Source organism: Herpailurus yagouaroundi, unplaced genomic scaffold (assembly GCF_014898765.1).
Source record: "Herpailurus yagouaroundi ecotype Mexico unplaced genomic scaffold, PumYag 196, whole genome shotgun sequence".
Lineage (NCBI taxonomy): Eukaryota > Metazoa > Chordata > Mammalia > Carnivora > Felidae > Herpailurus > Herpailurus yagouaroundi.
The window spans coordinates 21,218,535-21,234,887 of record NW_024412427.1 but is presented as its reverse complement, the minus strand read 5'-3'; the positions used below and the strand labels follow the sequence as shown (position 1 = coordinate 21,234,887).

The window sequence follows — 16,353 nt, the reverse complement described above, 5'->3', positions numbered from 1 at the left end:
CCAAGTCATTGAGATAAAAAGTCATTTCTATGACTTATTTTTCTGTTTAGTCGGGCTGCCATGGAAACCGGAAGCATGTATTTAAGCCTTTGTTAACAGGAAGGACATTCTTCATGCTGCTTTCCTATTTCAGCTAAGTGTTTGTATAATTATTTTTATTTTCAAACCCTTAAACCAAAAACACCCCTTCCTTTTACCATATGCATATGTTTTGAAATGTACTTTTATTGAAATACCTAAAATTGTTGTCTGAAATTGTACACTGCTTGCTAACAGATAAAAGACCTTAGCTCACTACTTGGCAAACAGCACGAGTGTCATATTTGTGGAATGAATGAATAAAATAATATTTCCTTTAGTAAATCCACTTATGGAGCAGGAACAAAATCTATTTTGCAAAACAGAACTTTGATATAACCAAACAACACATACAGCATTACACATAGCAAGGTCCATTAAGCAGCAATGATCCAAACCTCTTATTTTTTTTCTCCTTTCTTGCGTTAGTTTAAAAGCTCTTCCTCCTGGACTGGGTTTTGTCTCCCTTCTGTGCTACCATTAGGTTTCACTGGTGTCATATTTCAACACTCTTTAACTGTATTGTGCTCCCGGCTGTATGGTTCCATTTCTTTCTAACCTGAAGAACTACACAAGCTAGGACCTGTGTGTTGTTTGTTAACTGCTGTGATTGCAGTGTGTAACATACAGTAAGTGCACAATAAATATTTACTAAGTAAATAAATGTAATTTATGAGAAAGGTGGAAGTTGATAGAATAGAATTCCCATAGGATAATCAGATTCAACTGAAGTCATTTATATAAGATTCCATACACATAATTTCAGACCATAATATGCTTTCCTAAAACTCTGACCATTGTTTATTTGCCAGCTATGAATTAGGACTTTCTATTAAAGAGAAAATATTAATGAGATAATCTCAATAAACACAATATTATTTTCATTGCCAGTTAGATGTTAGCACATAGGAAAAAAAAAAACCCATTCAATACAGCTGATTTTCTTTGTCTCATTTTTCTTTGCCCAGTTTGACTGATGAGGATATCCTAAAGTCTTTGGTGTCTGTATAGGAAAATGGGAGAAGAAATAATTTGGAAACATGAGTTAAAATGAGCATCTATGAAAGCTAAACTGAAAGGATATAGGGGAGTTATTTTTGGAAAAGCTATGGACAAGTCTTACTTCCTTACATCTTAAACAGGGCTGAAATTCACAAATCTCATTCATATATTTTCTTTTCCTGGATGGTAAAGTGGATGTAACAGATTCATTTTGTCCTATCTGAGCAGGAGGAAGCTCTCGGCCTAACATTCTAAAGATCATGCCCACTATTCAAATACTCTTCTGCAATCTTGCTGGACCACACTAGCTAGAGATGGTGTATTCTTTTTTTGTTTCCACAATCCACATTTATATATCTTCATTATAGCATCTATCATGCAGTTTTCCCCATATTTTTTATATGTCTGATTTTCTACTAGACTGAGTTTTTGAGTGGAGTGACTATCTTTTATTTAACTCCTTTGTGTCCTAAGCACACTGCCAGGCATTTAATAGCCACCTAATTAATGTTTGCTGGTGAACCCAGGATATGGGACCTGACCTTAGGTCTCCTGTCCTGTAGTCCAAGACTTGGCCCTTCACATCATGCTTCCAATACAAAACAGATCATCACTGATTATCTTTGCTATTGTTATACGAAATTTCTGGAGGGAGGGGCATCTGGGTGGCTCAGTCAGTTAAGCTCCTGACTTCGGCTCAGGTCACGATCTTGTAGTTTGTGAGTTTGAGCCCTGCGTGGGGGTCTGTGCGGACAGCTCAGAGCCTGGAGCCTGCTTCAGATTCTGTGTCTCCCTCTGTCTCTGCCCCTCCCCTTCTCATGCCACCTTAAAAAAAAAGAAAGAGGGGCGCCTGGGTGGCGCAGTCAGTTGAGCGTCCGACTTCAGCCAGGTCACGATCTCGCGGTCCGTGAGTTCGAGCCCCGCGTCAGGCTCTGGGCTGATGGCTCGGAGCCTGGAGCCTGTTTCCGATTCTGTGTCTCCCTCTCTCTCTGCCCCTCCCTCGTTCATGCTCTGTCTCTCTCTGTCCCAAAAATAAATAAAAAACGTTGAAAAAAAATTAAAAAAAAAAAGAAAGAAAAAGAAATTTCTGGAAGGAAAACTAAGAAGGGTAATGTAGTCTGAATCAGGCCCATTTTTTCCAGAAAAGTATTGCAAACTTTAAAAATGAAGTTGCTTCAATTCCATGCTTGTATCCAAAGAATCTCAAAAGGGAAATTAAAAAAAAAAAAAACCTCAATAGTAGTACTGGTAGCATTTGCATTTCCAGATTCCTTAGACATAGTTATCACATATTCACATACCAAATTAAAAACAGGAAAAGGAAAAAAAAAAAAACATATACATATGCATGTGAAAAAAAATACTCAGAGGATAATAAGAACTAATATATATTGAGCACTTACTGTGTGCCATGCTTACAGAACTTAAAAATTTTTTTAAATTTTTTAAATTTAGTTTTGAGAGAGAGAGAGAGAGAGAAAGAGAGAGCAAGTGGAGGAGGGGCAGAGAGAGAGGGAGACAAAGGACTGAAGCAGGCTCCAGGCTCTGAGCTGTCAGCACAGAGTCTGATGCAGGGGTTGAACTCACAAACCAGGAGATCATGACCCGAGCTGAAGTCAGATGTTTAACCAACTGAGCCACCCAGGCACCCCCATGCACACAGAGCTTTACTTGTATGTTTTCATTTGATCCCGTGTCAACTCTATATGGTTGGCATGGCTAGTGACCCTTTTCAGATACAAACACTAGGGACATGGCAGGTTGCAAAACTTGTCTAAGGTCCCGTGTGTGTGTGTGTGTGTGTGTGTGTGTGTGTGTGTAGGTGCTATGGCTTTGAACCCAGGTCACTTGATTCCATAAGTCACACTGTAATCCAGCAAACTAAATGTTCACATCAATTTATTCTTAATATTTTTGTTCTAAAGTTATAAGGCAAAAGTTGAGTTGGCCATACAGTACATGAAATAATCACAAGTAAATTACTCATAATAAACCAAATTCTTAGTGTAATTTTAAGACAGAATTTTGAGACAGAGTCACAGCTACATAAATGATTATATTTTTTATTTATAGGCTGGGTATAAGTCATAGGAGAAAGACAACATATTACAGTCATCCTGGGAGAAGTATTTTTACATTTTATTTATTGTATTCTCCAGTAATATTTACAGTATTCTTTAAATCCAAAATAGTTACAGTTTGCCTTAGCATTATATGTAAGTTCATAACTATAGTCAACTTTATTATTTAAAACTAATACAGTTGATCCTTCAACAATGCAGGAGCTTGGGGTCCCGACCCTCCATCACATGGTCAAAAATCCATGTGTAAATTTGACTCCCTCACAAATTTTACTAACAGCCTACTGTTGACTGGGAGCCTTCCTGATAACATTAGCAGTCGATCGACACAGATTTTGTGTATTATATATATTGTATCCTGTATTCTTACAATGACATAGCCTAGAGAAAGGAAAATATTACAAAGAAAATCACAAGGAAGAGAAAATACATTTATAGTACTGTACTGTATTTACTGAAAAAAAAATCCACATGTAAGTGGACCAGTGTGACTTAAATCTGTGTTGTTCAGGGATCAACTATCCATTGATTTATTCCTATCTTGTTCATTACAGTGTCAGTGCTAGGGGCACCTGGGTGGGTCAGTTGGTTAAGCGTCCGACTTCGGCTCAGGTCATGATTTCGTGGGGTTCGTGAGCTCGAGCCCTGCGTGGGGCTCTGTGCTGACAGCTCAGAGCCTGGAGCCTGCTTTGGATTCTGTGTCTCCCTTACTCTCTACCCCTCCCCCCACTTGCAGTCTGTCTCACTCTCTCTCAAAAATAAACATTAAAATTTTTTTTTAAAAAAGTGACAGTGCTATGCAGTGACTATAATACAAATCCAAATGTCACTGAACTTTTTTCAAGTTAATAAGTCTTAAGTCAAAGGGAATTTGGTTCAAGAAAACCACTTTGAGTTCTCAAAAAGTTTATGGGTAAAGTGGTAATTTTCTGAATATGGAAAGGTGTTCAAAGGTCTCCCTGGAAAATATGTTTGGGTTATTAATAGAAAGACAGTAATTGCTTTGTCTCTCTTTTTAGATACAGTGCTACTTTTTAACAATTAAGGTAACTTTGGCAAGCAACTGTAGTCTCTAAAGGAGTACCCTCTAAAGGAATGTGTTATTCCAGTGGATCCAGTTGGCCAGGATACAACTTCAAGTGCATTAATTATTCCTAACAATGTGCACAAAGATAATGTTTAAAAAATCTCAACAGGATATCCACTGTGTTTCTGGTAAAGTACTATTTACAGAACACAATTAAATCTAGTCTGAACGACCACTGGCTATGAAATGAGGCTCCCAGATATGCGGCCCTATCTACCATTTATGTAGCCTTTTCTTCTGTGGGGTGTTTGAAACACCTCTTGTCAGTATATCCAGAATCGTTTTGCTAATTAGTGTATTTTTTTTTCCAGAATCACTGTTCTGTAGATATGAAATTACAAGGCTTTAAAATATATCAGTTCATGGAAACATTTATTTCCCAGCTCTTAACCTGTCTTTGGATTTTAGATCTTTTTAAAGCATTCTAATTCTACAAGTCCCCCAAGTAAAGTATACTTTACTATACTATGAATAATGATCTTTTAAGACTTCATTATAGAGGCTGATTGTTTTTTTTTAATCTCCAATTTGTTTTCAGGAAATTGTCATAACATCTAATTTACTAAATATAAATATTTTTTTCATTTTTAACAAAACTCTTATTTGAATCTCATTTTCTTTTTAAAATGTCTCCAGCTGATATTGGTCTGAAAGCATGATCCTATAGTAGACATAGTGGATTGTAAAAACTCAATTTATATTTATTGACTGAATTTTCAGTATCCAATTGTTTAGAAAATTGCAATTTACAGAGAATTGCTTGATGGATTTGATTTTCTATTCAGCTTCAATTTCTATTCTTTCTTTCCTTTAGCTAGACTTATAGTAAGTTAAAATTTTTGAGCATTATATTCACAAGATGTTATCCAGTAAAGGTAAAATCAGGAGTAATTGCAGAGGAAAAAAAATTTCATGGTTTTCTAAATTCATCCTTCAAGTTTTTTTTTTGTTTTTTTTGTTTTTTTTTTTTTTTGTTTTTTTTGTTTTTTTTGTTTTTTTGTGCTTAAATGCAGAAGTCTTTGTCATTGTTATTCAGACCAGTAAATTCGTTCCAGCCTCAGGGTTTTAGCACATACTCTTTCCTTTTTCTGGACTGATTCTCCCTTATTCACAATGGTAGCACTCCATTCCTTTTGCTCACAGCAATCCCCCAGCCCCCCCCCACCCATTTACATATATGTCAATCCACGTGTTTGAGGAGCACCCCCGGAAACTGTATGGTCCTTGGATCCTAGGATTATGTTTTGTTCACTAACACATTCTCAGGGCTTGAGGGCAGGTAGTATAAGAGCTCAAGAAATATTTGTTGAGCAATGATGGGACCTGAACTGGCACATCTTTCCTACCCCAAAGCATCTAGGAAAGAGCAACAATGAGCAAATTCGATCATTTCAGTTTACATATTCAAGGGAAGGTTAACATGTTTGGGGGAGCCTTTCCATGGCTCTGTCCAGGTTTGTAGCATCACCCACTTTTTCCACCTATAGCAGGAAACTCAGAGTGGGGGAGCACTCTTCTTTTTCTTTCTGTTACCTATTGAAGTTCTTAATAAACTGCATTTTCCTAAAAAGTATTGACAATAAGAATGGGCTGTTACATTTAATAATAGACTCAATACTTTTTCATAACTTAACAAGTTTAGGAATGGTTTCTCAACTTCATTCAGTGCAAACTGAACATTTCCAGAGTGTTTCAAGAGGCTAGAAGGTTCTTCCTATAGTTTAAGTGTTATCCTTGGGAAAGAGCTTACTTGTTGCTTAGATACTAGGATAAAAATAATTTGCAATAGAAAGGCGAGTTCTGCATATAGCCTGAGAAAAAGATTTTATATAATAGACTGCTCTCCCAGAAATAATGGTAACAAATCATTTTAGAGCCAGTTATATAGGACTGCACTGAAATGAAGGCAAATTATTTTAGGTGGGCAACATACATTGAGTGCCTTGAATGTGCTGGGTCTCTTCTCTCCTCTATCTTACCACCTTATGAGCAAAGTAGGCAGTCTCCAGATTCATTCTGCATCCCTCCATGCAAAAACTGTGTGAGCACAGCCCAGCAGAGAATGTAAATATATTTATTTATAAACATGTACTCTCATGTTAATTTCTTATTAACCTACAAGTCTTAAAACTAGACATTTTAAATGGTTAGAATAAGATGGATCGATATTTTAAATATCTTCCTAATCACAATCCATACTGATTAGCTAACGTCTCAATGGACATCAACAAAGGATTTGTTAATATGAGAAGTTTAAATTCTTAACAATAATACTTTTTGGCCCATATCTTTTTATATTAGATGTTTCTAAAAAATTACTATTTACAAAGAACAAGGATCTTTGTAGATAAAATATTGGGTTTATGGGAATGAAAGAAAATATAATTACAGTGGCCCCATGTATTGTAAATATTAATATTAAGTCCTAAGGACTTCTTAAAAAATGTTTGGGTAATATGAGGGCAAGCTATATTTCAGTATGATTATTACAGCTGTTTAATACTACTAATTCCAGAAAAGCAACATGCTCACCCTTGAAGATGGAAGACTACAAGCCTCTAAAGCAGTTTCAACTCGCTTCCGGTCTGCTGAGAACAAGCGGTATATGCTGTGAAATGAAGTCACAACACATGAGATATGGACCACACACTTACCGATGACACCCATTAGAAACATCCCATTGAATCAAACCTCCTCGTCATTCATCTTTAAAGAATTAAAATATATGCATTGCTTCATGCATCTGCATATATGTTCTAAAAAAGATCTATGTATGTGCTTTTCAAAATCACAACATCTAATATAAAATCAACCTTTTGAGGCAAAGGTGATGACCCAATGAAAAACCATGGCACTAAGTAGCCTCTAATATTAAGTACTTAAATAAATCCTTGATAACTCTTTCTCTTTTGCTGCTACCTATTGCTCTAAAGGTGTAGGTTATTAATATTATTAGTAGATAGTGAATTACTCTTAATAATAATAATAATAATTTAACATTGTTATGACAAAGGTTAAAGACTAAGGACATATTTCCTTTGGTCAGTAATTTGGTTTTAAAAAATAAAATTTATGTGCATCAGCTATACTTCAATAAAAGAGAGGTCAATTTATTAACAAAATAATGTTTAAGTACTGCATTAAAACTGGATTTTATTCAATAATTTGAATTTATGGGTTCTATTGAAACATGACAAAATCTAGCATCCAGAGCCCACTGGTCCCACAAGGAATATGGTAGAGGTGAACTGTCATTGTCTCCTCTAGATAAGTTTTACTCTAGTTCTTCCCACTCCTGGCCTGCATCATCATGTAAGTTCCCTGCCTGGTTTCTGTTGACATTTGAGTTTGCAGCTCCTCCTTCAAGGCTAGCGTCATCTTGGTAGAAAGAGGCATTGAAGTTGCCCAATTTCTATTCCTAGAATAGATCTGAATCTCAGATGGCCTTTTGGGTTTAGCAGTAAGGTTTCCCACCCTTTCTACCCACTTCCTGCTTTGTTGTTTCTTGAAAATGATGCCACAGGAAAATCCCTATGAGGAAACTAGCTGCATTGACATGAACATGGAGCATGAGGGAGAACAAGGTTACCATGCATTTTCACGCTCCCATTGGGCCAGTGGATAAATGAAACAGAGCCATGGCATGTAGTCAAATCTTTGAGAAAAGCACATGAACACTGGGAAGGGCTCCCGAAGCTTACTTTTTGAGAGGAATGCGCCCTTCTGGAGTGACTTGCAGCTTAAGCTTCGTATAGCTGTTGGAGAAGCAGAAAAACAAGTGTTTAATCTTTAAAATGCTTTCTATTAAGGAATAAAATACATAGAAAAGGGCTGATGCCTATGTACAATTTATTGAATCTTACAAACTGTTTAGGTCTCTGCAATCAGTACCCAGATCAAGAACTAGAACATGATCACCTTAGCAACATCCCAGAAGCTCCTCTAGTGCCCCTTTCCAGAGCCCAGTCCCCAAAATGGAACCATTATTGTGACTTTAAACAACATAGATTTCATTTTAGCCTGTTTTGCACTTTATATAAATGGAATAACATTCTTTTGTGTCTGGCTTCTCATATTTTTGAGATCCATCCTTATTTTTCGCTTATAGTTGTAGATCATTTACTCTCATTGTTGCAAAGTATTCCATTGTGTCAATACAACTACTGTATTTATCTCTTCAACTGCTTATGGACATATGGATAGAGAGAGAGCAACAGAAATTTTGAATGCTGCTCATGGGTGTGTGGATTGGGATTACCACTTTAGGAAACTGCACATGCTATGACCCATCAATCCCATATCTAGATATATATGCAACAGAACTGGTTATAACATGTTCATCAAAAGGCATGTTCTAGAATGCCCATAGCAGCTATTCATAGGGATACACTTGTTTGAAAGGGATATCAGAAATAGACAATGATTAGCCAAGTAGATGTTTTACTAGCTATAACATGCTATGTTTCAGATACAATGTCTTCTTTATCTGTGTCCTCTTCCACTAACTCTACCTGGCACATTAGATGTTCTAGAAAGTTCTCATAGATGAAGGGCGATAAACTCAAAGACAGTAAAAAGAGAGAAGAAAGGCAGCGGGTAGGGAGAGGCATTAGAAAGGTCATCAAGGTGACAAACTAGAGAGGAGATGATCAGATGAAAAAGCATTTAAGTAATGACCTGTGCAGTATTAACAGTAAAAGCAATTCATAGAAGAGTAAGAAAGAAATGTAGGCTGGAGTCTTAGGTCTGGAATGGTGGGTATGTCTTACAGAAGAACAGGGAAAAGAGAAAGTTAATAAGTAAACAGAGGACCACCTAGTAATGTTTCTGCTTGTGGTTTTGATTTCAAGGCTTTCCAACCCCGTGGACATCCATAGCCTCCAAAGTGAACACAGCAAATTTTCCTTGCTGGTCATCTGGCAAAAATCATTATTTTCCTTGGTCAAATTATTTTTAGAAAGACTGTGTAATTCCAGGGTGATTGAGTAATCTTGTTTTGCTTGTCTTTCCTCCTCCTTTTTATTCTGTGCCTTCCTCTGCATCTTTTCTCTTTCTCCTTTCTTACTAACACTTTCTGGGATCTGCGGGCAGGAATCAGGACATCAGTTTATGACTTAAGTAGGCAGGGAAGTTATTATAGAATCTATCAGAGATCTAAGACTCTAGAGAAATGAGTACTGTATGTTGTTCTTTTCCTTCTTCAGATAAATAATTGATATGACACAGGCATATGTATGTAGAAGCAGAGGACCCTCTGAAATTAATAATTTTTGGTTCTGAGCACAGCTGCCAGGGTTTGGACGTGTCTCTTTATTGTGTGTCAAAGGCATTGACATTCAGGAGAGCTCAGCCTAACACGGATGTGCAGCTTGGAGGAAAGAGCAATCTTTCTTGGAAGTTTACCAATTCTAAACACTGGAGGTATCAGTTCTCTAACAAATCCCAAAGGGAAGTTTATGTTTATCAATGTAAGAAGCCAGTGCAGCATAAACAAAAAACTCACAAAGGAGAAAGGAAACTGACTCAGAAGAAGCAACACCCTTAGCAATAAAATTAGGGCTACTTACGCTTTTTCCAGAAATGCGTCTCTGGACATGTTTTGGGCCAGCAGGTTTGTTGCCAAACTGAAAACCTCATTTGTCCATTCCTGAAAGATGTAAATCACACTTGCATTAGCTTGCATACTGTACAGCCTCTAGACACATGTTTTTAGCTAGGCTACCAGGAAGACAAATTAGTTCAGTCTGTATGCCTTAGGGACTTTTTCCTTTTCTTTTTTCTTTTCTTTTCTTTCCTTTACTTGTCTTCTCTCTCTCTTTCTTTCTTTTTTATAAAAATGACATAATTAAATTTAAAGCCCTGAGTAACTGCTCCTTTTGAAGGAAATGTTCTTATCACATAAACAAAATTTTGTCTGCTTTTAAAAATCCTTACTGATAGAAAACTGGTATGTTGCCTTTCAGTAACCAAGTACTTTTTACTAGTTTCCTAGCATTGTAAAGAGAGAAAGTTACCGAAGAGTTTAAGATAGAGTCAAATATATTTTCAACGCACCTGCAAATGTAATCTTCCTACTTTGCTACTCAAGCCAAAGCAGCTATACCAGGGAACTTTAAAATGTTAGTTATAGTTCTACAAGTTCTTAAAATCAGTTGCAGTCACAAAGTCATACTGTATACCATACTCTGTCTCCCCAGCAATTCTAGCAGCCTCTCACTACTCCCCTAATCCAATCCCTACCTCACACTGCTCACCAGTGTTCTCACTTGGCTTCCAAGAAAACAGAAAAGAGTAAATTTACAAAAAAAGTTGAAGTTCCATTCTGGGTGATAATTTTGAACACAGAATTAACATTGTGCCTCCACTCTACCCACCCCCCCCACCCAATTCTTTAAGAGAAAAGGACATGAGAGCTAAGAAACCATGTTTTTTTAGTTCAACAGCTTTTCCATCTAGTTTATTTCTACTTTGTTTTGTTGGTCTTCCGTATTTTGCCTTCTGACTTAAGGTATTGATAATATACCATCAGGTAATACAGTAACATTTTAGATAGGACTTGGAATATAGAGTGGTGAAGAAGGAAGAAGGAAGAAGGAATTCTAAGTAAAGAAAACTGTCTGGGAGAAGAATCAGAGGTAAGACTTAGAGAGAATGGTGAGTAGTCTCATAGGAATTGCAAAAAATAAGGGTAGTTGCAGTGAAAAAAAGGAAAGTTGGGGCAGAGTATGGAGAGCATTTAATGTCTGTTGAGGTATCCAGAGAGAATCTAGCAAGAAATTCCATAGCTCTGAAGGCCTTTTTTTAGGGTGAGAGAGGAGGAGAGCCGAGGCTGGATTGTGCGTTAGGGGGATTATCTCTTTCTTGGCCATGTGGAGAATGGAGTTGAGGCTGAGAAACCAAAAAGAAGGAACTCAGCTAGGAAGCGATCCCAGTTTAGGAGGTAATTTTGGAGGCCTTGAACTCTATACACTATTGGTGGAAGACTTGGAAGATGTGACCCAGAGTAACTGTGAGGGAAGGAAAATAGCTGACCACGAAACTTCATGTATAAGCAAATAAGCACTGGAATAACTCTTTAATAGCTTTAAAATAAATTTCCTCAAATTTGATCATTTTAAACTAAGAGTAATTACCTACTGGCCCTGGTTTTTACAATATGCTTCTTGTATAATATTTTCTGAGCTAAAGGTCAGACTTTAGACATTTCTACCTCCATGGCAACTTTACGCATCAGTGAAAGTATCTGTAATTGAGGTCAATGTACCATATCATATGTTTACTAGGGGGCCAATTCCATACCAGAAATAGGTACAGTGAAGGCATTATGAAGAGTTGGGGAAACTTAACTGGGTCTGACCTTCTAGGTTGAAAGATAAGATCTCTATTATAGCCAGCCCAATAGAAATACAACATCAGCTATGTATGTAATTTAAATTTTTCTATTTGCCACATTAATAAATTTAGAAACAAACAGGTGAAGCTAATTTTAAATAAATATTTTTAATGTTTATTTATTTTTGAGAGAGAGAGACAGAGTGGGAACATGGAAGGAGCAGACAGAGAGGGAGACACAAAATCCAAAGCAGACTCCAGGCTCTGAGCTCTCAGCACAAAGCCCAGTGTGGGGCTTGAACCCATGACTGTGAGATCATGATCTGAGCCAAAGTTGAATGCTTAATTGACTGAGCCACCCAGGCACCTCAAGCTAATTTTAGTAGTATATTTTATTTTAACTAATATTTCAAAAATATTAATCATGTAATCAACATAAAATGTAGCTATTTTATATTCTTTTTTTAAAAAAGTGTTTATTTCTTTATTTTGAGAGAGACAGAGAAAGTGTGAGCAATGGAGGGGCAGAGAGAGAGGGAGAAGGAGAATCCCAAGCAGGCTCCAAGCTCAGTGTGGACCCTGACATGGGGTTTGATCTTATGACATTGAAATCATGACCTGAGCTGAAATCAAGAGTCAGATGCTTAACTGACTGAGCTTCCCAGGTGCCCCTTGTACTCTTTTTGTGTACTTAGTCTTTGAAGTGAGGTATTGGTTTTACACTGATAGCCCATCTCAATTTACATTGACAACCTTCCAAGTATTCACTAGCCACAGGTAGTGGGTGGCTGTGGCTGTGGCTGTAGCCTTTGGTCAGTGCCCATCTTCTATATGCTTAGCTTTTTATAATGGGTCTTTTATAAAGCCAGCCAAAGGATAGCATCATCACCACCCTCGCTACACAGCCACGGTTAGCTAATTCAGAAAGTAAAGCACAATTTATTTTCATCACATTGTCAGAACGTGAACATCTAAGTTTCTATGTGTGGAATTCCTAGAATTCATTGGCTTCCTGCAGCTCTTTGAGATATTCAAAAAATCTGACCCACGCTAAACCAAAGATTCAGGGACTAAAGCAGTGATCAAGGGAACTTTAGAGATAACCCAACTCTTACCTGGGTACTGGTTTCTGTCTCTATCATCCTGAGCTAAAACAGCACGTATCTTACTTTGGATTCCCCGGAAGCAGACCCTGAGCCAAGGACTGACGAGGAATGGGTTTATTATAAAGCGTTCCATGGCAAATTTATAGTGGACTGAGCAGGACTGAGAAGGTAAGAAGGTAGAAGGGTGTGACACCAAACAAACTCAGGCACATGGGAACTTTGGCCTTCTCCATCCTGATGTAGACCACACATCAAAGTTGAGTTTTGATGAAGAGCATAGAGCTGGAATGTGGCAGTCCCTGTGCCTGTTACTCTTGGTTAAGGGCTGCTGGAGGTGATGGAAATCCCCAGGTACTTCTGCTTTTCTTGATAGTACACAAAGGGGATTCCAGCATTCAGAAGGAACAGCCAACAGAGGCAAGGGTGCTGGCTGCTGGAAGTGAAAGCCATCAAGGTATTGTGTGTGAAGATGGAAAAGGATTGGAAAGGATATGGGCAGAGCACTGCTAGAGTCGGCTATGGCAGGATAACATATTTCAGAACTTCTGGGTACCAGAAGTAGCTACATTGTGTAGAGGATGTGCAACCAATGCCTTGAGGGAATTGATTCCCATATGTTCAGTGCTTCTGAAACTTGCATGTACATAGAAATCTCTGAGGGTCTTGCTGAAATGCAGATGCTAATTCAGGAAGTCTGGGTAGGAGACAGAGAATGCACATCCCAAGTGAAGTCTATACTGATCCATGCTATGGGTAGCAAGGTTCTAGAGTAGACTTGCAGCACTGAGGGAAAGTTTGGTAGAAATGAAGGACTTTAAGCTCCACACCAGATCTTCAGACTCAGAATCCACATATTTTTCGAGAAACCCTTGTATTTTTTAGGCATACTGATGTTTGTTTGAGCATACTGCTAGGCCAGGAAGAGTATTTTGAGTAGTAATGTGTGCCAGGACCTGGTTTAGGAAACATTATTCTAATCTTTGTCTACTTGCTCCCCAAGCAAATAAAGAAATTATTTTGGTTATTTGTTTTAGAATAACCAAAGAGATCTCACAGCTGCGCTAAGAACAGCCTGCCTAAAAAGACATGGCCAAAGTCGCTGAAAGCAGCCTTGGCTCTTCCTGAGATATGGCATATGCTTTGCTGCAGGATAGACTGATCCCACCCTGGCAGTGTTCTCATAAATTCAACACTGGGCCCTGGTGAGTTTGGCACTGGAAGGACAGCTTCTAATTTTAATCTGGAGGGTTTGTTTTTCCACTTTCATAGACAAGGTTCTGATGATTGCCACTAAGCTTGGCCCAACTTCTGCTGTTTCAACCCTGAAGCTTCTTAAATGATGTTTTCTGTCCTATGATCAGTCTTTTCCCATGAAGGGGACAACAGAGACCTGACCTAGATAGAGATCTGAACTAGTTGATCTGAAGGTCAACTTCCATGGAATTTCACCTGGAGTTTAAATGCACCTGTTTGTGTCTTAACATATGCAAGACTGTTTCTGAAATTCCCTCACCATCCCCCCCTCCACACCCCACCCCTGCCAGAGGTTCTGGTGCACTTACTGTAAGCGCCAGTCTTGACACCATTATGGATACAAAGTTTCCCTACTGGGTCACAAAGTTAAGGCACTTGCATTTCTAAAGGCATTTCAGTTCTGCCATTCTTGGCACAGGATTTAGGTGTTTGCTTAATGCTGCCAACAATTGTTTCACAATTGTCCATTACTCTTAAAAGTACTGTTTGAGTGTTTACTATGCACTGACCTAGGTCCCTTGCAATAATACCGTCATTAGTTCTCACAACAATTCTCTAGGAGGTAGGTACTGTTACTAGCCTCATTTTACAGAGGAGGATTCAAAGTTACAAAGCACTTGTGAATTACATTCTCAGGGCTAATAAAAGTCACAGTTTGGGATTAGATCACTAGTTTCTTGGGCTCCAAACCCTGTACTCTCAGATATTGTGCTCTCTGTCATTTTGTTCTAGAAAATTTTAAGGTGGCTGATACAGTTAAACAAGATGAAAAAGACAAGTAAATCCACTTAAATGTATTCCATATAAAACACTGACTCAGCATTTACCAGGGGCTAGTCTAGGCATTTGGCAAATAATTAGCTCACTGAATCCTCACAAGCACTGTAGGAGATAAATTCTGTTACTACCACCCCATTTGTATAAATGAGAAAGCTAAGGTGATCAATAATTGGCATAAGGTCACACAGCTCATTATAGGCACCCCTGAGATTTGAACCCAGGACATTTGGCCCTGGAATCTGTATACCTTACTGCTGTACTATGATGATGAAGCAACCTATGGAGTTTATGAACTAAACGCCTTATCGACATGCTATAATGATGAAATTAGAGGAGAAATAAGATGGAGACAGGGGTGAGCCCAGTCACAGAGTACAGGTCTAAAGTCTTGGAATTTTGATAGAAGTGGGTCACAAATTCTACTCACACTTGCTTTAACCAATGTAAGGAGAGATCCAATCACAAATGCTCGACCCTTGCCCTAGATGCAAATGCCATTCATGAAGCAGTTCAACCATAATGACTAGTTCTGAGAACAGAGAGAAATTTCTCCCTTTGGCATTCACACTCTTAACTTCTTGGCCTAACTTTTGCTGCAAGGGATATACAGGCAAAGACAGAGGGTTCTGGAAGAAATAGAATTCTTGCAGATGTTTCTCCTCCCAAGGTTCGGAGTTATGTTATCTTTAAAACTTTAATGTATTTGTTCTAATCTTTTTTTTTCTTACACATTATGTATTTTTCTTACACATAAAAATACAGAGAATAGTTTAAGTAACCAGATCAAAATGTAACAAATGTTAACACTGTGCCATATTTACTTCAGTACTTTTTGAAAAATATATCCTTAAGATTTTGCAGTACAGATTAATTCCACGCTGTGCTTCTCTCTAGTTTCATTCTTCTCCCTTTCTCCAGGACCAGATTCTATATTGATATCTGGATGTCAATACCACATCTATTTTCATGGGGGATAAATTAGGATTCAGCAAACTGAGGACTGAGGGCTAAAGCCAGCCTGTCACCTGTTTTTGTAAATAAAGTTTTATTGGAATACAGCCATGCTTGTGCATTTACTTATTGTCTATGGCCGTTTTCAGGCTACAATAGCAGAATTCAGTAGTTGTAAGAGAGTTTGAAAAGGGCAAATTATTTACTATCTGGCCCTATACAGAAAAAAAGTTTGCTGGTCCCTGGTATGGACCCTTGTATATTTAAAATATTACATAAATCATATCATACTTTATGCATCTTTGGCCAGGGACTATTTGCAACCAACATTGTATCTTTAAATGTATCCTTGCTTCTGCATGTGGGTCTAGTTACTAATTTTACCTACGATACTATTCCACTATAGGAATGTATAATTTATTAATCCGTTTTTTTATTGATGAACATTTACGGTTTTTTCCTTCAGAAAGTCTTGTTTGTACAAACCTATTTCTTATTGCTTTAAGCCACATCTGGGAGATTCTCTATCAATATAGAATATTGAATGTATTCAATATCATGAATTCCTAGAATCCATGGATCTTCATCAGTACCAGATGCTGATACTTGCTCACCAAAATGATAAGGACACGATGTTCCCATTGGCAGTGTAGGGGAGCTTGCATTTTACCAAATGCTCAAA

The 16,353-nt window shown here is 37.8% G+C and overlaps 1 protein-coding gene across 3 annotated transcripts in view; it reads right to left on the bottom strand.

Annotated features, from left to right (window-relative positions):
* Positions 1–16,353, bottom strand: part of PLCB1 (phospholipase C beta 1) — a 709,896-nt gene that overhangs the window by 210,260 nt on the left and 483,283 nt on the right. For all 3 annotated transcript variants that reach the window (XM_040447660.1, XM_040447662.1, XM_040447663.1), the window contains exons 5-7: positions 9,816–9,895; positions 7,950–8,003; positions 6,781–6,856 (exon numbers count right to left, since the gene is read on the bottom strand). In XM_040447660.1, the coding sequence (XP_040303594.1) occupies positions 6,781–6,856; positions 7,950–8,003; positions 9,816–9,895 (210 nt within the window). The remainder of the gene's footprint in view (positions 1–6,780; positions 6,857–7,949; positions 8,004–9,815; positions 9,896–16,353) is intronic.